The sequence below is a fragment of the Pongo abelii genome, chromosome 20 (genome assembly GCF_028885655.2).
Source record: "Pongo abelii isolate AG06213 chromosome 20, NHGRI_mPonAbe1-v2.0_pri, whole genome shotgun sequence".
Taxonomy (NCBI): Eukaryota; Metazoa; Chordata; class Mammalia; order Primates; family Hominidae; genus Pongo; species Pongo abelii.
In genome coordinates, this window is record NC_072005.2 from 251,089 (window position 1) to 274,755 (window position 23,667).

Below are 23,667 nucleotides of genomic sequence, written 5' to 3' on the forward strand. Positions count from 1 at the left end.
ATAACATTAACAATTAATTAACAAAGAATGTTAGCACAGGTCTTTTTTTGGTTTGTTTGTTTTTTGTTTGAGACGGAGTCTCGCTCGTCGCCCAGGCTGGAGTGCAGTGGCGCGATCTCGGCTCACTGCAAGCTCCGCTTCCCGGGTTCACGCCATTCTCCTGCCTCAGTCTCCCGAGTAGCTGGGACTACAGGCGCCCGCCACCACGCCTGGCTAATTTTTTGTATTTTAGTAGAGACGGGGTTTCACCGTGTTAGCCAGGATGGTCTCGATCTCCTGACCTCGTGATCCGCCCGCCTTGGCCTCCCAAAGTGCTGGGATTACAGGCTTCAGCCACCGCGCCCGGCCTACCACAGGTCTTTGAATAAATTTTGCTTCTAAGAGAAGTTAGTATTTATTCCTAATTAGATGGGGAGGAAAGTCTCATTTGAAGAGGAACCTCTACCTTACGTTTTACAAAGGGCATTTGGTCTGCCCGCCAGAGAGTCCTGTGGTCGGAGGATGGTGGAATGGCCCCCGCAAACAGCTCTCATTGCCCCCTGCCCGGGGCAACGCCCCTGAGGGACGGGGACGGCACCCAGCAAGCTCTGCCGGGGGCGGGAAAACGCGAGGGCTTAGTGGTTTCCTTGGTGAGAAGCTTAACCAGGAGTCCCCGAAAGCAGTGGGAGAAACGAGGGAAGATACATCCAGGTTGCCTGGGGAAACACACGGAGAGGCGGCTTATGGAGGAGACTGCTTGTGTTTTGAGGTGGGCTGGGGGCTGCGGAGGGTTGGGAGGGGCGGGAGGGCGGCTGGAAGCGAGGTCAGGCGTTGGAGGCCGGCAGGTGCCAGCCCCGGGGCACTGGGGAGCCCTGGGAAAGTTTAGAGCTCTGGAGGCTGCGGTGTCAGAAAGCTCCCTCTGGCGGTCAGGGGGGTAACAGCCTGGGATGCTCGCCCGGGTGGCCGCCAATAGGGGCTCAGCGCAGCTGCAGCGGAGCTGGGGAGGGGGCTTCTCCCACGAGGTGAGCTACGCACTCAGACGTTGACTGAGTTAGGCGGAAGGCCAGGCTGAGCTCGACCCCAGCACCAAGGCTCAGAGATGAACACGAGAAAAGGGTCTGGGGGCCGGGCGCGAGGCTGGGTCCAGCAGTCCTGGGCAGGTCCAGCCCCGCGCATGCTCCGTCAGGCTTCTCTGGTAACCAGGGAGACTGGTTGCTAGGAGACCATGCTAATGAAGGACTCGCTCACCACCCAAATGGCAAGCAATCGGGCTTCGTGCCAGAAACGGAGCACTTCCGAGGCAGCCATTTTGGAGTCTGGCAAAATTCAGGACCGAGGCCAAAGCCAGGAGAACCAATCAATACACACAAAGAGGGAGGAGAAGAGAGAGTGCCAATAAGGACACAAGGAAAGTGGTAGCGTGCGCTTGTCACTTCCCAAAGTCTCCCAGTGGGATACCGGTGCCCTCTGCCCTTAATCAAGATGGCCGCCTTGGGGGGGGCTCTAGCCCACAGTGGAATATGGCGGTGCTTCCGGTCCCGCTGCCCTCAGCGAAGATGGCGGCAGTGGAGAAGCGGCGGCAAGCGGTAGCACCGCCGGCAGGTTTCACGGACAGCGGCCGCCAGTCGGTATCCCGGGCGGCGGGGGCGGCCGAGAGCGAGGAGGACTTCCTGCGGCAGGTCGGCGTGACGGAAATGCTACGTGCGGCCCTGCTGAAGGTGCTGGAGGCGCGGCCCGAGGAGCCGATCGCCTTCCTGGCTCACTACTTCGAGAACATGGGCCTGCGCTCGCCTGTAAACGGCGGCGCCGGGGAGCCCCCGGGCCAGCTCCTGCTGCAGCAGCAGCGCCTGGGCCGCGCGCTGTGGCACCTTCGCCTGGCCCACCACTCCCAGAGGTGAGCAGCGGGCCGGCTTGGGCGGGTGGGGCGGCGACGGACTTCAACTCCCAGCATGCTCCGCGCGGATCCCTACCCGCAGCGCCGGCGCGGGGGCCCGGGGCTTGCTGGGAGTTGTAGTCCGCGGTGCCTTCTTGGCTGGGATGGACCGGACAAGGTGGGTTGGAGGGTCCGGGCTTGGGTCCGACGCTGGACAGCGCGCTGCATGCGGCCTTCTGGCCGGCTTCGCCTTCTGTGATGCCTTTTTGCAGGTGCTGAGTTTCCCCTTGCAGTTCATGATTTTCAAAATCATGCAGCTCAGAGAGGACTTGGCCCGAGGTCGCAGAGCCAGCCCCCGAGCCAGGTCCTCCTAGTCGCCTCGTTAGCAGCCTCATGGCATCCCCGTACATTCGGCCAGAATGTGAATATTTACAAAGAGCAGCGCAGTCACCCAGGGCCCCCACCTTAGGGGACAGGCTCCCAGCGGGCAGGTGGGGATTCCTGGAAGAGCCTGGCGATGTGCGTGGCGGGTTGCAGGGAAGAGGCCCAGCAGATGCAAATTTAGACCCTGAGTGTGGGACACACGGGAGGCGGGAAAGCCACGGAATTTGGCTGAAGCATGCGAGGCTGCAGGTGCCTACGCGCGGTGTCCCCTGGCTGGGGCCAGTTCTGAGCCCAGGGAAGGTGGTTGAGGACTATGTGTTGACGTTGGGGATGGATGGGCTGCTGTCTTTTGTTGAGGGGGGGTCTCCAGAAGCGGAGCCTGAGGTAGGCATTGTGTGTGCAGGTGATTTTATAAGGGGGTGCGCCCAAGAGAACCCAGGAAGGGGGTGGGAAGAGCAGGCTGGGAAGGATGCCAAGCAAAGGTGCCCTTTCAGCCTCATAACCAGGGCATAAGCGCCGACCATGGCAGCCCTCGCCAGAGTCTCAGAGAAGTTCGGGGGGAGAAGAGAGACGGGGAGTGTCCCCCCACCACGGTCACGGTGCACAGGTGTCCAAGATCATACTCAGATAAGGGTGGCAGGGTGTTGGGGACCTGGACAAGGAGCAGACTTGCTCCAGTGGCCCAGTGGCTCTGAAGGCCCCTGGTTTGAAGAAGCTGCCAGAGCCACTTGCGGATTAAGCTGGAGGCTGGGAGGAGCCTGGAGACAGGAAGGTAGAAAGAAGCGTCTGCAACTGAGACACGGGACCAGGACAGAAGACTGAACTGGAGGGGTCCTGAAGGCTTCAGGAGAGATGAGAAGAGCTCAGGACCACACTCTGAGGGCACCTAGCCCAGAGAGCCCACAAGAAAGGGTGAGAAGGTGAGACCAGAGGTGAAGGGGGAGCAGGAGGAAGATGGCCTCCCAGGACATCCGGAAGAGAATCTCCCAAGGAGGAAAAGGGGTCAACAGCAGGCCCACCACGTATGGTTGTTCAGGTTGAGCACTGCACAAGCCATTCACCCCATAGACACTGCAGATGAGGATATTTATGTTTATATTAATTTCCGAGGGCTGCTGGAACAAATTACCTCCAACTTAGTGGCTTAAAACAACAGAAATTTATTCTCTCACAGTTCTGGAGGGCAGAAGTCTGAAATCGAGGTGTCAGGAGGGCCACACTCCCTCTGGAGGCTCCAGGGAAGGAGCCTTCCTTGCCTCCCCAGCTTCCGGTGGAGGCCAGCAGTCTTTGGCTTGTGGCCGCATCACTGCAGTCTCTGCCTCCGTCGTCACATGGCCTCCTGTGTGTCTCTGTCCTGTGTTCCCTCATAAGGACACCACTAGGCCCCACCCTACTCCAGTGTGACCTCAACTATCTACATCTGCAAAGCTGCTGTCTCAAACAAGCTCTCAGTCTGAGGTTCTGGATGGGCATGAGTTTGGTGGGCACCAGTCACCCCAGGACAGGAGTGGAGCCATTGGCTGGAAGAGTTCTCATAGCAGGGACTCAGGGCAAGGGTGGTGCTGGTGGCAGATGCATGCCGGCCCTGGGCTCGCCTGGGCTCCCCAGAGACACAGCCAATGGGGAATGCAGAAGACAGGTGCGCAGACCTGCATGGCATCTGATTCTGTGCTCATGGAGCCAGGCCTGCTCCCGTCCTCCCAGCAGGCAGCTCCGGCCGCCCCTCCATCCTTGGACCGTCAGGAACCCCTGAGGTCACCTGGCCAGTCAGGAAGAGAAGCCCAGAGCTTGGCAGATTTGTCCCCACTCAGTCCAGCGTGTGGATGCCCAAAGGCTGAGGGGCTGACTGGGGCTGCTCCTAAGAGCATCACCATGGTAGACTGGGGGAGAAGTCACCCCAAATCCTCTCTGCCACCTTCTTTTGAGAAATGGCAAGCTCCGGCCACCAGGGCTGGTGACGGCAGCCACAGTATCCCCCTCCTGCCACCTTCCTGGTCGTCTCCAAGGCCCCCTGGAGCACAGACGTTACATGACTTGCTGAAGGCCACACGGCCACCAAGGGCAGAGCTGGGGTCAGAGAGCCCCAGAGTGCAGCCCCGGAGGCCTCCTCAGCCACCACGGTGCTCATCGTAGCAGCAAGGGCTGCACTGCCCCCTGCAGGTCACTGCCAGGAAAACGTGCACGAAAACGAAGCCCCAGCTGATCTGGGCCAGGGTTCCCCCGACTCGTCCTCTGGGGGCCGTCCTGGGTACTGCAGGGCGCTGAGCAGCGTCCCTGGCCTCCACCCACTCCTTGCCAGGAGCTCCCCAAGTCGTGACAACCACAGATGTCCCAGACACCGCCCGGCGTCTGCTGGGGGCAGGAGTGGGAAGCAGAAGTCTAAGGTGCAGAGTGGCTCCTGTGTCTCTTTCTGGAGACGTTCCATAAATAGAATCTTTCCTGTATTAACAAATGCTCACACGCCTTACAAACCGCTCTGTGTAGGAGCCGACACAGACGGAGCCCTGGCTGGGCTCCCACTTTCCATTTTGCAATCAGGGAAACCAAGGCCCAGAGGCCACCATCACAGGCAGAGCTGACGTTCCAGCCCCGGCCTCCTCCGAGCCCAGAGCTTGCTGCCTTCCTCTTCCTCCTCCTCCCTCACCTGATGATTCTGCTGGGAGCCGCCCGGGAGCCCAGGAGGGGCGGGTATGGCCGCCTTGAAGTCGGCTGTCACCTTCCTGTCTCCTGCCGTCATCATGACTGTGATCTCACCAGGCTGTAATTACCTCTTTGTGTGTCTTCCTGCCCCTCAAGGCAGCTGTGACTGAGCTGCAGCCCTAATTACAGCCCGAAATAAGCGCAGGTGGGGCCTCCCACACGTATGCCGGCTGCTGTCCTGAGCACCTGGCTCCGGCCCTGTTCTCCCGTCCTCACAAGAACCCCCACTCCGTAGATGCACAAGGCCAGGCGCAGAAAAGGAGAGTGTGCACAGCTGGGAGGGGCAGACGAACACCCGAGGCAGGCCTGGGCCAGGCACAGAGCCCTGCACACCGAGGGGCCGTGTGGATGCTTGGGGAGCCGGACCAGGGCTGTCGCCCCCAGAGAGGAGAGAATTTGTGCAGAAGTGGTGGTGGATGGCAATGGGTAATCCTGGCCCACAGACCTGTCAGGAGAAGCTGCGAGCACCACAGGAACCAACAACCCCAAACCTCAGTGGCTTCAACACAACCAAAACTCTTCTCGCTTACTCTGCAGGGGATGTCCAGTTGTTTTTGTTGTTGTTTTTTTTTATTTTTTTGAGATGGAGTCTGGTTCTGTCGCCCAGGCTGGAGTGCAGTGGCGTGATCTCGGCTCACTGCAAGCTCCGCCTCCTGGGTTCACGCCATTCTCCTGCCTCAGCCTCCCAAGTAGCTGGGACTACAGGCGCCCACCACCACGCCCAGCTAATTTTTGTATTTTTAGTAGAGACGGGGTTTCACCGTGTTGGCCAGGCTGGTCTTGAACTCCTGACCTCAAGTGATCCACCCGCCTCAGCCTCCCAAAGTGCTGGGATTACAGGCATAAGCCACTGTGCCTGGCCCAGTTTTCTTTTTGAGCCAGGCTCTTGCTGTCACCCAGCCTGCAGTGCAGCGGTGTAATCTCAGCTCACTGCAGCCTTGACCTCCTGGGTTCAAGGGATCCTCCCACCTCAGCCTTCCAAGTACCAGGGACCACAGACGCAGGTCACCACACCTGGCTGATTTTTAAATTTTTGTAGAGATGGGATCTCACTATGTTGCCCAGGCTGGTTTTGAACTCCTGGACTCAAGCACTCCTCCTGCCTCGGCCTCCCAAAGTGCTGGGCTCACAGGCAGGAGCCACTGCACCCCCCCACCCCACCCCCACCAAGGGCTTGTCTGATCTTGACACGCGCCTGCAATCATGACCGCAAGAGAAGTGGGCTGAGAAGTAGCACGATGGCTCATAACATTCCCGCTGAAAGTGGGCCACGCCCCCTTGCACGTTTCAGGGGGCAAAGCAAGGCCCAGAGCCTCACCCTCGGTGGGGTGGAGAAGTGGCGGAGGGATCCGCGGAGCAGCGCTGCCGTCGCCAGCCTTCGAGATGCCCCTGCGAGCCTCGGCTCCCGGGGTTCACGGCCTGGTGCCGTCCCTTCCCCCTGCACAGCCGGAACGGGACTGCAGAGGCAACGGACAGAGTGTGGCCCCCGAGGCGGGTCACGAAGGACATCGTGGTGTCCCCCTCCCTCCTGGGTGGGTTGCTGGCTCGGCTGGGCAGCCGCCATGCGGTGGGGTCGCTCGCGCAGCTCCCAGGGAGCACCTGCAGCCGCTGCCAAGAGCCGCGCGGGCTCCCCTGCGGGGGAGTGGGCCGCCTCGCGTCGAGCCCCGGGGGAATGTGGCCACGGCAACCTCGTAACAGGCCCCAAGCCAGAGCCTCGCAGCAAAGCCGCCGCCGAGACGCTGTGACAATAGTAAATGCTTGTTGGTTTTAGGCCTCTAGGTTTGGGGTGTGAGCTGTGAGGCGGCAGCAGCCTGCCCGACCTCACAGCAGATCCTGATGAGAGGGGCCCGGGTCCGGCTCCCGCTGGGTCATGCGGAGGGGTCAGCCGGGCTCGGCTCGCGGTCGTGAAGTCAGGCGTGATGGGAGCTCGGGCCGCCGCGCTGACACTGCGCCTGCCCCCAGCGCATTTTGGGGATGACCTCATGGATGGTAAAAGCGCTCAGCAGATTATAAGGGCCAACAAATGGGGCCTTTACTACTTGGGAGGGAAAAGGAGCGTACAGCCAGATGGGCCCAGAGCTGAATTGCAGGTCGCTGCCCTCCCGCCTCTGGGCCTCAGTTTCCTCCTCCATAGCAGAGCTTTGACCCTCGAGCTCGCTGAGATGGCACGTCCATCCCTAAGCCCTGAACTGAGCAGCAGTGATGACCAGGGAGGCACGTATTCACCAAGCACCCACCGTGCACCGGCCCAGCATTACTGAGCACCTACTGTGTACCCGCCTGGCATTTACTGAGCACCTACTGCACACCAGCCCAGCATTACTGAGTACCTACTGCACACCAGCTCAGCATTACTGAGTACCTACTGCACACCAGCTCAGCATTACTGAGTACCTACTGCACACCAGCCCAGCATTACTGAGTACCTACTGCATACCAGCCCCACATTTACTGAGCACCTGTTGCATCCTGGCCCAGCATTTACTGAGCACCCACTGCACACAACCCCAGCATTACTGAGCACCTACTGTGCACTAGTCCTGCATTACTGAGCACCTGCTGCACACCAACCTGCCCCGGCTCCACATTTACTGAGCACCTATTGCACGCTGGCCCAGCATTTATTGAGCACCCACTGTACACAGACCCAGCATTACTGAGCACCCACTGCACACCAGCCCAGCATTACTGAGTACCTACTGCACGCCAGCTCAGCATTACTGAGTACATACTGCACACCAGCCCAGCATTACTGAGTACCTACTGCATACCAGCCCCACATTTACTGAGCACCTATTGCATCCTGGCCCAGCATTTACTGAGCACCCACTGCACACAACCCCAGCATTACTGAGCACCTACTGTGCACTAGTCCTGCATTACTGAGCACCTGCTGCACACCAACCTGCCCCGGCCCCACATTTACTGAGCACCTATTGCACGCTGGCCCAGCATTTACTGAGCACCCACTGTACACAGACCCAGCATTACTGAGCACCCACTGCACACTGACCCCACATTTGCTGAGCACCTACTGTGTACTGGCCCTGCATTCACTGAGCACCTACTGTACACTGGCCCTGTATTACTGAGCACCCACTGCACGCTGACTCTACATTTACTGAGCACCTATTGCATGCTGGCCCAGCATTTACTGAGCACCCACTGCACACCGCCCCAGCATTACTGAGTACCTATTGCACACCAGCCCCACATTTACTGAGCACCTATTGCATTCTGGCCCAGCATCACTGAGCACCTACTGTGTACCAGCCCTGCATTACTGAGCACCTACTGCACACCAACCCTGCATTTACTGAGCACCTACTGCATGCTGGCTCAGCACTTCCCCGGCACCTACCACAGGTGGCCCACAGAAAGGTGAAGTCGTGTGCCCAGGTCATGCCGGAGGGAAGGCTGCCCTCCTCACCATGAAGCTGAGCTCCCAGAAGGGAAAAGCGTAAGCCCTGAGGTTGGCCACTTCCTCTCTGGGACCCTTGGCCAGACCATGGGGGCTGGCCTGAGCCTCAGTTTCCCTATGTGTCCCAGAGGAAGTAACAGGCCACTAGCATGAGGCCTGGCCGGGAACTGATGGGGGGAGTGAGGCCGGAGGGTTAAGCAGCCCACCCAGGGTCCTGCAGCGGCCCCCACACTGGCCACTCCCTGGTGCCCTCCACGGGAGCGTGTGTCACACTACCAGCAGACGAGTAGCACGGAGTAAGGCCTCAGGCTCCTCACTGGGGCAAGGAATCGAACCCACCCCAGAGCCGGCAGCAGGGCTGACAGCCTTCTTCTGTAAAGGGCCAGATAGTGAACATTTCAGCTGTGCGCAGCAGCCTCCATCCTGACATTCAGCTGTACGGTTCTGGTCTGAAGCTGCCACAGGCCACATGTCAGCAGACTGACGTGGTTATGTTCCGATAAAGCTTTATTTACAAAGGCAGGCAGCAGGTCGGATTTGACCCTCAGGCTGACTGTGGGGCCTTGTCTGGGGGATTGTGGGGAGAGAAATACCACCACTGGCCCCGAGCAGCAGCTGTCACCTGTAATCCCAGCAGCTTGGGAGGCTGAGGCAGGAGGATCGCTTGAGCCCAGGAGGTGGAGGCTGCTGTGAGCCCTGATTGTACCACTGCTCTCCAGCCTGGACAACACAGTGAGACCCTGTCTCAAAAAAAAATAAAAGAAAAAATAAAATGTCAGCTGTGTTAAATGTTCAGCACAGGCTGAGCGCAGTGGCTCACACCTGTAATCCCAGCACTTTGGGAGGCCGAGGTGGGCGGACCACGAGGTCACTCGAGATCCAGACCATCCTGGCCAACATGGTGAAACCCCGTCTCTACTAAAAATACAAAAATTAGGCGGGTGTGGTAACACATGCCTGTAATCCCAGCTACTCAGGAGGCTGAGGCAGGAGAATCGCTTGAACCCGGGAGGTGGAGGTTGCTGTGAGCTGAGATCATGCCACTGCACTCCAGCCTGATGACAGAGTGAGACTCTGTCTCAAAATAAAAAAAAAAGAAAAGAAAAGAAAAAAAGAAATGTCAGTTGTGTTAAATGTTGAGCACAGTATTTGGCCACGTGTAAACAGGTGCTGCTGCTGCAGGGAGGGAGACCAGAGGGTCCTGGTGTTGCGGGACAAAGACTGGAGAGACCGAAAAAGGTTCAGGAGAGTTTATCAAGGTGATCACCGGCTCAGCCGGACATACGTCCAGAAACTCTGAGCCTCGAACAAAGGGCTTTTCCTACTTTTAAACATGGTAAGGCGGGAACTACGTGAGGCGGGAAGTAAGTTACAGAGGCGAGAAACAAAGGCAGTTAAGCATTACGGCATTTATTTTTATTTTTATTTATTTATTTATTTTTTTTTTTTGAGACAGTCTCCCTCTGTCGCCCAGGCTAGAGTGGAATGGCGCCATCTTGGCTCACTGCAACCTCCACCTCCCAGGTTCAAGCGATTCTCCTGCCTCAGACTCCCGAGTAGCTGGGACTACAGACGTGTACCACCACGCCCGGCTAATTTTTGTATTTTTAGTAGAGACGGGGTTTCACCATGTTGGCCAGGATGGCCTCAATCTCTTGACCTTGTGATCCTCCCACCTCGGCCTCCCAAAGTGCTGGGATTGCAGGCGTGAGCCACCGTGCCTGGCCAACATTTCTTACATCTTGAGAAAAACATGTCTTACAACCTAAACTTATCAGTCTTGTGACCCTGCAGCTGTGCTAGGGAGGTAAGCAGGAACTTGCTGGGCCTGTAATAAACTGAGGAATGTGGAGTTGGAGAGTATAGATAAGGTCCACTAACTACAGAGAGAAGACAGGCTGTTAACATTCTCTTTTGAGTGTAAGGGGGGGGGTCACGCTTTGCAGCAACTTTAAGAGGATTTTAAAATTTGTTACTACTACTATTAGGTTACAGTTGATTTCATTAATTCCTTCTTCACTGGGGCCAGATGCCCCAGACAGATGCCTGTTGGTTGATTCAACAGACATTTACTGAGCACCTACTGTGTGCAGGACAGTGTTCTAGGCACCAGGGCTATAACCAAGATGAACGTCCGGCCCTGGAGGGCATGTGCTCACACTCTGGTGGGAAACATGAAGCTCACAGGGATGTGGGACAGCGAGTAAGACAGGATGACCACTAGGAAGAAAACAGGAGGAAAGGAGTTAGGGGTCGGGAGGCGACATCTGAGCAGTGTCATGGCCCTTGCAGAGGCCCTGAGGCCGGTCCAGTTGGAGCTGGGAAGCCAGGGCTGGATGGGAGCTGCGGGGAGGAGAGGCCTGAGCTGGGTGGAGGCTGGGAGGAGGGAGGCCAGGCTGGGTGGGGGCTGGGAGGAGGGAGGCCAGGCTGGGTGGGGGCTGGGAGGAGGAGGCCAGGCTGGGGGGTGTTGGGAGGAGGGAGGCCAGGCTGGGTGGGGGCTGGGAGGAGGGAGACCCAGGTTGGGAGGAGGAGGCCGAGGCTGGGGGTGCTGGTGGGGAGGGGAGGCCCGGGCTGGGGGTGCTGGGAGGAAGGAGGCCAGGCTGGGTGGGGGCTGGGAGGAGGGAGACCCAGGTTGGGAGGAGGAGGCCGAGGCTGGGGGTGCTGGTGGGGAGGGGAGGCCTGGGCTGGGGGGTGCTGGGAGGAGGGAGGGCAGGCCGGGTGGGGGCTGGGAGGAGGAGGCCCAGGCTGGGTAGGGGCTGGGAGGAGGGAGGTCCAGGCTGGGAGGAGGCTGAGGCTGGGGGTGCTGGTGGGGTGGGGAGGCCCAGGCTGGGGGGTGCTGGGAGGAGAGAGGCCTGGCTGGGTGGGGGCTGGGAGGAGGGAGCCCCGGGCTGGGGGTGCTGGGAGGAAGGCCAGGCTGGGTGGGAGCTGGGAGGAAGGGAGGCCCAGGCTGGGTAGGGGCTAGGAGGAGGGAGGCCCAGGCTGGGGGTGCTGGTGGGGTGGGGAGGGGAGGCCCAGGCTGAGTAGGGGCTGGGAGGAGGGAGGCCCGGGCTGGGAGGAGGGAGGCCTGGGCTGGGTAGGGGCTGGGAGGAGGGAGGCCTGGGCTTGGGATACTGGGGGGAGGAGAGGCCAGGGCTGGGGATGCTGGGGGAGGAGAGGCCCGAGCTAGGAGGGGGCTGGGAGGAGGAGGCCTGGGCTGGGAGGAGGGAGGCGGGGGCTCAAGAGAGGAGCTGCAGGGATAGAGGGTGAGGAGGAGGGGAGGCCGGAGATGGGGGGTAGGGGGAGAGGGGAGGCTAGGGCATAGGCCTGGCGAGGAGGGGAGGCTGGGGCTGGGTGGGCGCGAGGGCTCTGCCGGCCCCCAACGTCCCCGTCTCCGCAGGGCCGCTTTCAACAACAACGTGAGTGTGGCCTACGAGTGCCTGAGCGCCGGCGGGCGCAGGAAGAGGCCGGGGCTGGATGGGCGCACCTACAGCGAACTGCTCAGGCGCATCTGCCGGGACGGCCAGGCCCCCGAGGAGGTGGTGGCGCCGCTGCTGCGCAAGGTGCAGTGCCGTGATCACGAGGCGGTGCCGCTGAGCGTCTTCCGCGCGGGCACGCTCACCTGCTTCGTGCTGCTGGAGTTCGTGGCGCGCGCCGGCGCGCTCTTCCAGCTGCTGGAGGACCCGGCCGCCGCCGTGGCCGACCGCCGCGTGGGCCAGGCCGTGCTGGACACCCTGGAGGGCGCGCTGCAGGCCAGCGACGCCGCCGCGCCCGCGCGCTTCCTGGAGGCCGGCTCGCGCTTGGGGCCCGACAGCCTGGCGCTGGCGCTGGACCGCGCCGTCGGGGGGCGGCGGCCCAGCGCGCCCATGACCCGCGAGGAGTTCCTGGAGAGGGCCGCCGCGCTCTTCATCGCGAAGGTCAAGCCGGTGGGCTGAGCCCCGTGGGCCGCGCGGATCCGGGATCTGCACTGGGGGGGGTCCCCGCGTGCGGGGCGCGCGGAGCCTTCCCCTCGCCCCGGTGAGGGCCTGCCGTAACGAGGCGCCCAGCCTTGCGGAGGCGGCCGGGGCTCCCAGGAAGCAGCCGCCCCGTCCCCACACAGCGCCGCGGCCGCCCTCCACCCCCGCGGGAGCCCCTGCCCCACGCTAATAAAATCTGTTGCGAGGCTGACGCTGGTGTGTGTGTGCGCGCCCGCCTCCCAGCCCCGGTGCCCGCAGAAGACGCTTTTCCCCAGCAGGCCCCCCACGGCCCCGGAACCGCGGCGGCTGGAGGCTGGATTCGAGGCCGGAAACGCCGGGACCTCTGGACCCGGCCTGGTGGGAGCAGCGGAGGGGGACGCCCCACGGGGCCCTGCGGAGCCTGAGGCCGGAGAGCAGGCGGTTCTTCTGGAACGCAGGGCCCGGGCCCCCCAGCCCCGCCCGGCCCAGGTATCCTCCCTGAACCTCAGTCTCCCCAGATGTCAAACGAAGAGGCCAGCTGGGCAGATGGTAGTGACATTGGGGAGACAACAGCCCCAACACTTCCCAGGAACTGAAGTGCCTCATGTGATTGATTCCCAGGCCCAGGCAGCGGAGGTTACACCCTCAGCAAGGGCTCAGCTGGGATCTGCGCCCGGCCTACTCTAGAACGCACAGGGCCTCCCACTCACCACCGGTGGGGAGGGTCGTCCGGTAACCCCCAGTGCCCACCACCACCAACCAGAATCACTTCTCAGACTGCGAGAGCGGATCCAGCCAGGCGCGGTGGCTCACGCCTGTAACCCCAGCACTTTGGGAGGCTAAGGCGGCGGATCACTTGAGGTCAGGAGTTCGAGATCAGCCTGGCCAACATGGTGAAACCCTGTCTCTACTAAAAATACAAAAAAAAAAAAAAAAAAAAATAGCTGGCTGTGGTGGCAGGCGCCTGTAATCCCAGCTACTCAGGAGGCTGAGGCAGGAGAATAACTTGAACCCAGGAGGCAGAAGTTGCAGTGAGCCGAGATTGAGCCACTGCACTCCAATCTGGGTGACAGAGTGAGACCCTGTCTCAAAAAAAAAAAAAAAAAAACAGGCCGGGCACGATGGCTCACGCCTGTAATCCCAGCACTTTGGGAGGCCGAGGCAGGTAGATAACGAGGTCAGGAGATCGAGACCATCCTGGCTAACATGGTGAAACCCCGTCTCTACTAAAAATACAAAAAATTAGCAGGGCGTGGTGGCGGACGCCTGTAGTCCCAGCTACTCTGGAGGCTGAGGCAGGAGAATGGCGTGAACCCAGGAGGCAGAGCTTGCACTGAGCCAAGATCGCGCCACTGCACTCCAGCCTGGGTGACAGAGCAAGACTCCATCTCAAAAAAATTTTTAAAAAAAGTGAATCCAGAACCCTAGCTCCGAATGGTTGCTGGCAGGTGACTTCACTCCTTTGGCCTCAGTGTCTCCTGTTAAAGGGGAGTCCCGACAGCCCGTTCCTGTGGAGGGTCCAATCAGACACAGGGAACACTCAAGCCTTGTTTCTCCTCTGGTCTCACCACCTCATCACAGTCATCCACTCAGAAAAGACTTCTGTGACCACATGTGGGAGCGTTTTTTCCCACACACCAACTAGCAGTTGCCAGCTGGGTGTCCTCTTAACTCAGCTCTGACACCTTCTACCCAGAGATAGCGTCAGATCCCACAGGCCGAGGGCTCAGTGCCCGAGCCTGCTCCCTCTTCAGACACCAGTTGCGAATCTGGGCTTCCAGGACTTCGGTCTGACTGGGTTCAAGTTGGGGTTCCCAACACCCCTTTGGGTTCAATTAATTTGCTGGAGCAGCTCACTGAACTCAGAAACACTTGTGTTTCCTGGTTTACTATAAAGGATGTGGCAAAGATAACAGAAGAAGGGACCACAGATGAGGTACGTGTAGGGTGGGGCTTGGAGTGCCGTGAGGATGCACAGGGCACCATCTCGGAGCTTCCAGGCATCTCCACGTGTTCAGCTCTTGGAAGCTCCCCAGAACCCAGTTCTCTAGGGTTTCGTGGTTTTTTGTTTGTTTGTTCATTTTTGAGACGGAGTCTTGCTCTGCCACCCGGGCTGGAGTGCAGTGGTGCAATCTCAACTCACTGCAACCTCCGCCTCCTGAGTTGAAGCAATTCTTCTGGCTCAGCCTCCTGAGTAGCTGGGATTACAGGCACCCGCCACCACACCTGGCTAACTTTTGTATTTTTAGTAGAGACAGGGTTTCACCATGTTGGCCAGGCTGGTCTCAAGCTCCTGACCTCAGGTGATCCACCCACCTCGGCCTCCCAGAGTGCTGGGATTACAGGCATGAGCCACCACACGCGGCCTAGGGATTTTATGGAAGCTTCATGATGTCAACATTACTTCCCCAGGGGTATAGGGCAGGACCCTCTTTGGGGAGGGTCCCAAGACCCATAATCAAAAAGGTAAGAAGATTAGAGCTCTGCAGCTCAGAGGAGGGTGGGAGATTATTTCCTGAGGCCTAACGAGCTCAGCAGTGCAGCGAGAGACTGCAACTAGGGCTTCGGGAGCTATGATCCAGGAACCGAAGAAGAAAACTACCATCTATCCTAACACCACACACGGGAACAGAATTTTATTTTATTTTTTTTTAATTTTTTTATTTGAGACAGAGTCTCGCTCTGTCGCCCAGGCTGGAGTCCAGTGGTGTGATCTCGGCTCACTGCAAGCTCCACCTCCTGGGTTCACGCCATTCTCCTGCCTCAGCCTCCCAAGTAGCTGGGACTACAGGCGCTCACCACCACACCCGGCTAATTTTTTGCATTTTTAGTAGAGATGGGGTTTCACTGTGTTAGCCAGGATGGTCATGATCTCCTGACCTCATGATCCGCCTGCCTTGACCTCCCAAAGTGGTGGGATGACAGGCGTGAGCCACCGTGCCTGGACTTTTTTTTTTTTGCTCTGTCGCCCAAGCTCGAGTGCAGTGGCTCAATCTTGTCTCACTGCAACCTCTGCCTTCCAGGTTCAAATAATTCTCCTGTCTCAGCCTCCTGAGTAGCTGGGATCACAGGCACGTGCCACCATGCCTGGCTAATTTTTGTATTTTTAGTAGAGATGGGGCTTCACCATGTTGCTCAGGCTGGTCTTGAACTCCTGACCTTGTAATCCACACACCTCGGCCTCCCAAAGTGCTGAGATTACAGGCATGAGCCACAGTGTCTGGCCGGGAACAGAATTTTTAAATTTTTACAAGTTCCACAATGGCAGAGACTGCTCCTGTCTCCCAGTTTCCCAGCACTGAGCTGGGCTTAGGGTAGGTGATGAATGAACCAATGAATCAATACAGGAATGAATCCTGGCAAATCGCCTGTTTCCCAAAAAAAGCCACAATAATGTTTACACTCCCCGCTGCAGAGGCAGATGGAGAGGTAGAATCCGCATCCCCCTCCGGGACTGGAGCTCCTTCCAAGGCAGGGCCCCTGCAGGACGCTCACCCTCTGGACTGGGCACCAGCTGCGATGCCTGTGCTGACGGCAGCTCCTGCTGTGCAGACTCAGGAGCTGAATAAATGACAGTCATGGTTCTAGGCTACTAAATTTGGGGTGATTTATTACGCAGCAATGGGTAACAAAGATTAATGAAAGGTGCCCACTCCATCCACAGGTGCTGTTAGGCTATCACAAGCGCCCCTTACAGGTCATACACCAGAGCATTTCAGTGAGCATGGGCTGGGGGCTGAGCAGCATTTCCGGTGAGCATGGGCTGGGGGGCTGAGCAGCATTTCCGGTGGGCACGGGCTGGGGGCTGAGCAACAAGACACAAAACACAGGAGAGCCGGGCGTGGTGGGTCACGCCTGTAATCCCAGCACTTTGGGAGGCCGAGGCGGGCGGATCACGATGTCAGGAGATCGAGACCATCCTGGCTAACACGGTGAAACCCCGTCTCTACTAAAAATACAAAAAATTAGTTGGGCGTGGTGGTGGCGCCTGTAGTCCCAGCTACTCGGGAGGTTGAGGCAGGAGAATGGTGTGAACCCTGGAGGCAGAGCTTGCAGTGAGCCGAGATTGTGCCATTGCACTCCAGACTGGGCGACAGAGGGAGACTCCATCTCAAAAAAAAAAACAAAAAAAAACATAGGAGAGGCCCCTGTCCTCCCAAAGCCCACAGCCAGGCAGGCTGAGGTGGGCTTAAATCCTGGACACCCAGACAGGGACGCAGGGCATGGAGGCTTCCAGGAGTGACCAATCAGAGGACAACAAAGCTGGTCCCAGGGTGCAGCTCACACTCTGCCCCGGTCCCTTGAGGCCAAGGCCAACAGAAGCCCCCCTCCCCTGCCCCACCCACCTCCCCGCCCTGCCCAGCTCCCCCGCCCCGCCCAGCTCCCTGGGGCCTCCCCTGATCCCTGACCCTGTGCCGCCCACTGTGCCTGCCCTCAGGTCCCAAGGACCCCGTCTGTCCTGATCCCGGCGTGACCCTCGTCAGTGCAGCCGGGAAGCTGACCCGTCCTCCCTTGCCTCACAGCAGCGTAGAGCACGGCAGTCCCCTCCGGCAGCACCCACAGGCTCCTGCCCCACCCCACAGCCCCCCTTGGAAGCTTCCTCTCTCTCCCCAGCTCCTCTGGTGGCACCGTCCAGGGCCTCCCCGCCTCCCAAGAGTTCTCCTCTCCTGGATCCCTGGGGACATCCCAAGCCTGACACATCCAAGACGGAGCTTCCGGCCAGCTCCCTGGACCCTGGGCTCCTCCAGAGTTTCTGGTCTCCGTGGAAGCCTCTCACCCGATCCACTGAGCACTGAGACCACAGCCAGACGCCTTCCCGGGCTCCACAGCAGCCCTCACCGCACCTCATCCTGAGGCACCGTGCCTGCCCTCCCTTCACCACCCCTGGCTGGTCCAGACAACACCCTCGCCCACCTGGACCCCCAGCTCTTCACCGCCCCTGGCTGGTCCAGCCAACACCCTCGCCCACCTGGACCCCCAGTCCCCACCAGCCAGTCAGAGCATTCCCTCCCCTAGCCTCAGCGATGGGTTCAGAGAAACCCAGCTGGCCAGTCAGATGCAGCCGGGAGCTGTTTTTAGGAGCACAGTGCTGGGCGCCTGGGTTGGGTGCATGGGCCAGATTCTGCAGCCATCACCTCCGCCATGTCTGTGAACAAAGCCGGCACTCAGGACAGCTGAGCGGGAGGCTCCCCAGTGTCTTCTCACCTCTGTCCCGCACTGACCACCCAGACCCTGGGCCTCTAGCCAGTCGGGCTGTCCCCACCTCAGGGCCCCTGGACGTGCTGTTCCCTCTCCCTGCAGCACTGTTCCCGCAGACCTGCCTGCTGCTTCCCCACGCCAGCTGGGTCTCTGCTCAAATGTCACCTCTTGAGTTCAAGATGCCTTCCTACACCATCCTGGTGGCTCTTTACCCCCGGCATTCTTTAGAAACTATTTATGTATTTCTATGCTGGTTTGTGGCCTCTCTCCCTGTGAACCCAAGGGCAAGAAGTTTGCTGCTTTTGTTCACTGCTCAATCCCCAGAACCTAGATTTGCACATAGAAGGGAAGGAAGAGAAGGAGAGAGGGAAGGAGGGTAAGGGAAGGGAAGGAGAAGGGAAGGGAAGGGGAGTGGAGGGGAGGGGAGGGGAGGGGAAAGGAGGGGAGGGGAGGGGAAAGGAGGGGAGGGGGACGGGAAGAGAGGGGAGGGGGAGGGGAAGGGAGCAGAGGGGAGGGGAGGAGGAGGGGAGGGGAGGGGGAGGGGAGGGGAGGGGAGGAGGAGGGGAGGGGAGGGGGAGGGGAAGGGAGGGAAAGAAGGAAGCAATTTTCCCCGAGGAAGAAGCTGGAAGTCATTGAGGTGTGTTAATCCCTGTAGCTGCAGTAACAAATTTAGTGACTTAGCACGAACGTATCATCTCACAGCTCTGGAAGGCAGAACTTCTAAAATCAAGGCATGAACAGGGCTGGTCCCTCCTGGGGGCTCCAGGGAGAACCTGTTTCCTCCTTTCCCAGAGTCCAGAGGCACCCGCATCCCTCAGCTCCAGGCCCTTCCTCCCCCTTCACCTCCAAGAGTGCAATCTCTTCCAGTCTCTGACTCCCGGCCCCCGCCCCCCACCGCCCTCTTAAAAGGAGCCTGTGAGGACATGGGCCCCCGATCACCCTGGATGCTCTGCCATCTCAGGGTTCTTATCACACCTGCAGAGTCCCTTTTGCCACCTGAGGTGGCACAGCCACAGATTCTGGGGATCAGGATGTGGCTGTCTTGGGGGCCTTATTCCCTCTTCCACGGTGAGGAACTGGCCTGTGACTGCACAGATGAAAGCTGACCTGGAAGCCAGTTCTGATGCATCTGGAAGCACACGGGCCCCACAGCCTTTTGCGTTTTTCCTTTTTTTTTTGACAGGGTCTCGCTCTGTGGCTCAGGCTGGAGTGCAGTGGTAAAATCACAGCTCACTGCAGCCTCAAACTCCTGGGCTCAGGAGATCCTCCTGCCTCAGCCTCCCAAGTAGCTGGGACCACAGGTGTGTACCATCACACCTGGCTGCTTAAGAAACATTTGTGTGTGTGTGTGTGGAGATGAGGTCTGGCCATGTTGCCCAAGGCCCCACAGCTGCTGTGTCCTGGCTCCGTGTCCCTCTTCCCTGAGGACCATATCCTCCCACATGCACCCCTCTGCCTTCTGAGGTCATGTCTTTCTTCCCTACAGGGCACGAGAGCAGCAAGACGCCATCGTATAAGAGTCTCAGTGACATCTCGGGCTCCACAGGAGGAGCTTTGCACAACTATCTTATCTAATCCACTTTCAGATTAAAAAACTGAAACTTGGGCCAGGCACGGTGGCTCACGCCTGTCATCCCAGCAGTTTCAGAGGCCGAGGCAGGCGGATCACCTGAGGTCAGGAGTTCGAGACCAGCCTGGCCAACATGGCAAAACCCCGTCACTACTAAAACTACAAAAATTAGCCGAGTATGGTGGCGCACCTGTAATCCCAGCTACTCGGGAGGCTGAGGCAGGAGAATCGCTTGAACCCGGGAGGCAGAGATTGCAATGAGCCAAGATCGTGCCACTGCACCCCAGCCTGGGCAACAGAGTGAGACTCTGTCTCAAAATAAAATAATAAAATAAAATAAAAAACTGAAACTCATAGGCCAGGCACGGTGGCTCACGTCTGTAATCCCAGCACTTTGGGAGGCCAAGGAGGGTGAATCACTTGAGGTCAGGAGTTCCAGACCAACCTGGGCAACATGGTGAAACCCCATCTCTACTAAAAATATAAATTAGCCAGCATGGTGGCACAAGCCACCTACTTGGGAGGCTGAGGCAGGAGGATCACTTGAACCCGGGAAGCAAAGGATGCAGTGAGCCGAGAAGGAGCCACTGCAACCCAGCCCAGGTGACAGAGCAAGACGCCATCTCAAAAATAAAATTAAATAAATAAATAAAAATAAATCTGAGACTAGGTTTAATGTTTGAGGAATATTTCCAAGGTCATGGCAGAAACTAGATTTGAATTTAAGGTTCTTCTGTGCCATGCGATGGAAAACCTAACTCAAACTGGCTTAATTAATGAAGAAGGAATTTATTTATATTTATTTATTTATTTATTTCTGAGACGGAGTTTCACTCTTGTTGCCCAGGCTGGAGTGCAATGGCGCGATCTCGGCTCACCGCAACCTCCGCCTCCCAGGTTCAAGCAATTCTTGGGCCTCACCCTCCCTAGTAGCTGGGATTACAGGCATGTGCCACCACGCCTGGCTAATTTTGTATTTGTAGTAGAGATGGGGTTTCTCCATGTTGGTCAGGCTGGTCTGGAACTCCTGCCCTCAGGTGATCCGCCCTCCTCAGCCTCCCAAAGTGCTGGGATTACAAGCGTGAGCCACCGCGCCCGGCACGAAGAAGGAATTTAACCTGGTTGTGGTGGTGTGCACGTGTGGTCCCAGCTACCTGGGAGGCTGAGGTGGGAGGACTGTTTGAGCCCAGGAGTTCAAGGCCAGCCTGAGCAACAGGAAGGGAGGCAGGGAGGGAGGAAAGGAAAATAAACTAAAAAGGCTGGGCGTGGTGGCTCAGCCTGTAATTCCAGTACTGTAAGAGGCCAAGGCAGGAGGATCACTTGAGGCTGAGAGATCGAGACCAGCCTGGCCAACATGGTAAAACCCCATCTCTATAAAAATTCAAAAATTAGCTGGGTGTGACAGTGCACACTTGTGATCCTAGCTACTTCGGAGACTGAGGTGGGAGGATTGCTTAAGCCTGGGAGGCAGAGGTTGCAATGAGCTGAGATTGCACCACTGGAATCCAGCTTAGGTGACACAGAGACTCCATCTCAAAACAAACAAACTAAGAGAGTAAGAATTTATGGGATTGCATCATTGGAACATCTAGGGGAGGTCAGGTAACAGCTGGATCCAAGATCATTAATAGGATTATCAACGTTTCCCCTCTCATCAGCCGGCTCAGCTTTCCTGTGATGCCGCCTTTGTTCGCAGCCCCATGGTGACACCATGACCCGGTAACTCCAGGCCCAGGTCCTTCCAGCTCAGCCACCCCAGCACTGTGATCCCAGAGAAATGTCCCAGGGCTGAATCTCATTGGACGTCAGGAGTCACATGCTTGTTCCTGAACCAATCATTGCAGCCCAGGGTGGGGGCCCTGGGAACTGATGGGATGACCTCTCCCTGCAGCCAGGGCTTGGGTCAGTCCAATTCAAACCCGTTCCCACAGAGTAGGGAGCCCCCAAGCAGGCAGGTGGAAGCCCCTGGTGTCCACCGCTCCAGGGTGGTGTGAGCCTGAACCTCCCTGGGGGTCTGGGCCGTGTGGGACAAGCTGGAGGGGCTTGAAAATCTCCCCCACCTAGGCTGGGCGCGGTGGCTCACGCCTGTAATCCCAACACTTTGAAAGGCTGAGGCAGGCAGATCACAAGGTCAGGAGATCGAGATCATCCTGGCTAACATGGTGAAACCGTGTCTCTACTAAAAATACAAAAAATTAGCTGGGCGTGGTGGCGCACGCCTGTAATCCCAGCTAGTCGGGAGGCTGAGGCGGGAGAATCACCTGAACCCAGGAGGCGGAGGTTGCGGTGAGCCAAGATCGTGCCACTGCACTCCAGCCTGGGCGACAGAGTGAGACTCCTTCTCAAAAAAAAAAAAAAGAGAGAGAGAAAGAAAACCTCCCTCACTCACACAGTGCTTCCTGGGATGTGGGTGTACAGAAGAAGAGATCTTGGGAGCCCTTAGAGGAGGAATCGTGATTAATTCTAATTAGCATTAATTTACCCATGAGCTGCTGCCTGCCCGCTCCATGGTGCTGGCAATATATCCGCCACCTGTGCCACGGAAGAGACTGAGGCTCAGAAAACCCTGGGAACTTTGGTGAAGGGGCCACAGCCAGAGGGCCCCACTAGTCCCGAGACCCTCCTTTTACTCCAGGCCCCCAGGGTGCCGCGCAGAGGGGCCTGAGGGAGGAGACCCAGAGGCCCTTACGGGCAAGGACGCCACGGCCTGGGCCCTGGACAGCTCTGGAAGTGACCGCTCGGCCCAGAGCTCTTTCTTAGATCCCTCCCTCCCTCTCCACTCCTGATGGTGTTTTCCTTTCCCCAGACAGGTTTGCCTGCTGGTCCTCTGCTGGGGACCAGACTCATGAGGTTGGGGGCAGGTGTTGGGGCACCTGCGGGACGGAGTGGCCCTGGTCCCAGACTGTGGTTTTTGTTTTTGTTTTTTTTTGAGACAGAGTCTCTGTTGCCCAGGCTGGAGCGCAGTGGCACGATCTCAAACGATCTCAACTCACTGCAAGCTCCGCCTCCCGGGTTCACGCCATTCTCCTGCCTCAGCCTCCCGAGTAGCTGGGACTACAGGTGCCAGCCACCACGCCCAGATAATTTTTTGTATTTTTAGTAGAGACGGGGTTTCACCATGTTAGCCAGAATGGTCTCGATCTCCTGACCTCGTTATCTACCTGCCTCGGCCCCCCAAAGTGCTGGGATTACAGGTGTGAGCCACTGCGCCCGGCCTGTGTGTTGATGCAGCTGTGTGTACCCAGGGCATAGCAACAATGCCACTAGCACAGTCCGAGGGCAGGGCCACCCCAGTCACGGGCACGACTCAGGGGAGGCTGGGCTGCCCCGTCCTCACCACGGCCAGTTCTCCTTACCAAGCTTCACGGCAAGGAGCATGTGGGTGTCTGGGCAGCCACTGAGCCAGGTCAGAAGTCAGGTGCGGTCACAGTGATGCCTGGAATCAGCTGGGGTCAAGACTCAGGTGGGCTGGGCGTGGTGGCTCATGCCTATAATCCCAGCATTTGGGAGGCCGACGCAGACGGATCACTTTGTTAGTCCAAACTGCATCCTCCCCTTCCTTTCAAAACCTAACAACACACTTGAGGTCAGGGGTTCGAGACCAGCCTGGCCAACATGGTGAAATCTCATCTCTACTTAAAATACAAAATTAGCCGGACGTGGTGGCGGGCACCTGTAATCTCAGCTACTCGGGAGGCTGAGGCGGACACTAGCTTGAACCCGGGAGGCGGAGGTTGCAGTGAGATTGTGCCACTGCGCTCCGGCCTAGGCCACAGAGCGAGACTCTGTCTCATTAAAAAAAAAAAAAAAAAAAAAAAAAAAAAAGACTCGGGTAGGACAAAGGTCAGGCTGGGAGGAAGGCATAGCCAGGCTCCGGCTCAGCTTGGGGTGGGGGCTCCGTGGGGCTGGCGCCTCTCCCGGGACAGGTGCTGAGCCGATGCTGGCTGGGGTGGGCCTTTTTCCCAATTTCTCTGGGGGGCAGGAGCACCTTGCCAACCTCTGATGGCTCCAGCGCCTGCACTCGCCTCACACCACACGGTGACTTCAACGGGGACCAGGGAAGCCCTCGCCCCTCCCGCCCCTCAGAGCCCTCCCTGACCTCGCCCACTTCTCAGAACTCCCGCTGTCGGGGGAACCGAGGCAGCGCCGCGCCTGGAAGCCAGGTCTGCGGATCCCGCCTCGCTCCCGCCCCTTCCTCCCTTCCGCGTGTCCAGCGCGACCCGAGGACAGACTTCGCGCCTGTCCCCTGTACAGACGGGGAAACGGAGGCGGGGACGCGGGGTCGCGCCAGATGGACCGGCCCTGCCCCTCCGGCCCCGGTCAGGACCCCGCGCCGCGCCCTGTTCACCGCCCGCGGCCCCGCCCCGCGCCGGAACGTCACAAAACAACCCCAAAGCCGGGGGACTGGGCCGGCGACGGCGCAGAACAGCCCTGCCCGCCTCCCTGCGCACAGCGTCCGCGGTGCTGGTCGAGCTGGGGGCGACGGCAGCGGCCTCGGGGACCGGAAAAGCCCGGGGCTGCGCGCTCGAACCCTCCCTCCCGGCGGCGGCGCTCAGCGCGGTAGGCGGGACCGGGGCCGGGACTCCACTTCCCGGCGTCCCCCGCGGGCGGACGCGCAGGCGCAAGTCGG

At 58.9% G+C, this 23,667-nt stretch overlaps 1 protein-coding gene and 1 long non-coding RNA gene across 2 annotated transcripts; one reads left to right on the forward strand and one right to left on the reverse strand.

Annotated features, from left to right (window-relative positions):
* The first annotated feature begins 1,195 nt into the window (after positions 1–1,195).
* On the forward strand, positions 1,196–12,500 carry TPGS1 (tubulin polyglutamylase complex subunit 1). Its single transcript, XM_002828352.4, has 2 exons — positions 1,196–1,873; positions 11,734–12,500. Exons 1-2 carry the CDS (start codon positions 1,500–1,502, stop codon positions 12,266–12,268), a joined length of 909 nt encoding a protein of 302 aa, XP_002828398.3. The 5' UTR covers positions 1,196–1,499; the 3' UTR covers positions 12,269–12,500.
* Positions 12,501–15,861: 3,361 nt separating this feature from the next.
* LOC129051716 (uncharacterized) lies at positions 15,862–22,845 on the reverse strand. Its single transcript, XR_008516148.2, has 2 exons — positions 21,520–22,845; positions 15,862–16,217 (listed from the first exon to the last, which is right to left on the reverse strand). It is a non-coding gene; the product is annotated as an uncharacterized LOC129051716 (long non-coding RNA).
* Between the last annotated feature and the right edge of the window lie 822 nt (positions 22,846–23,667).

What these genes read in the sequence shown, in the direction of transcription:
- TPGS1 (XM_002828352.4), top strand. Translation starts at nt 1,500, where the DNA reads ATGGCGGTGCTTCCGGTCCCGCTGCCCTCAGCGAAGATGGCGGCAGTG. An exon ending in CTGGCCCACCACTCCCAGAG is followed by an intron (nt 1,874 to 11,733) that starts GTGAGCAGCGGG and finishes CCGTCTCCGCAG; the next exon opens with GGCCGCTTTCAACAACAACG.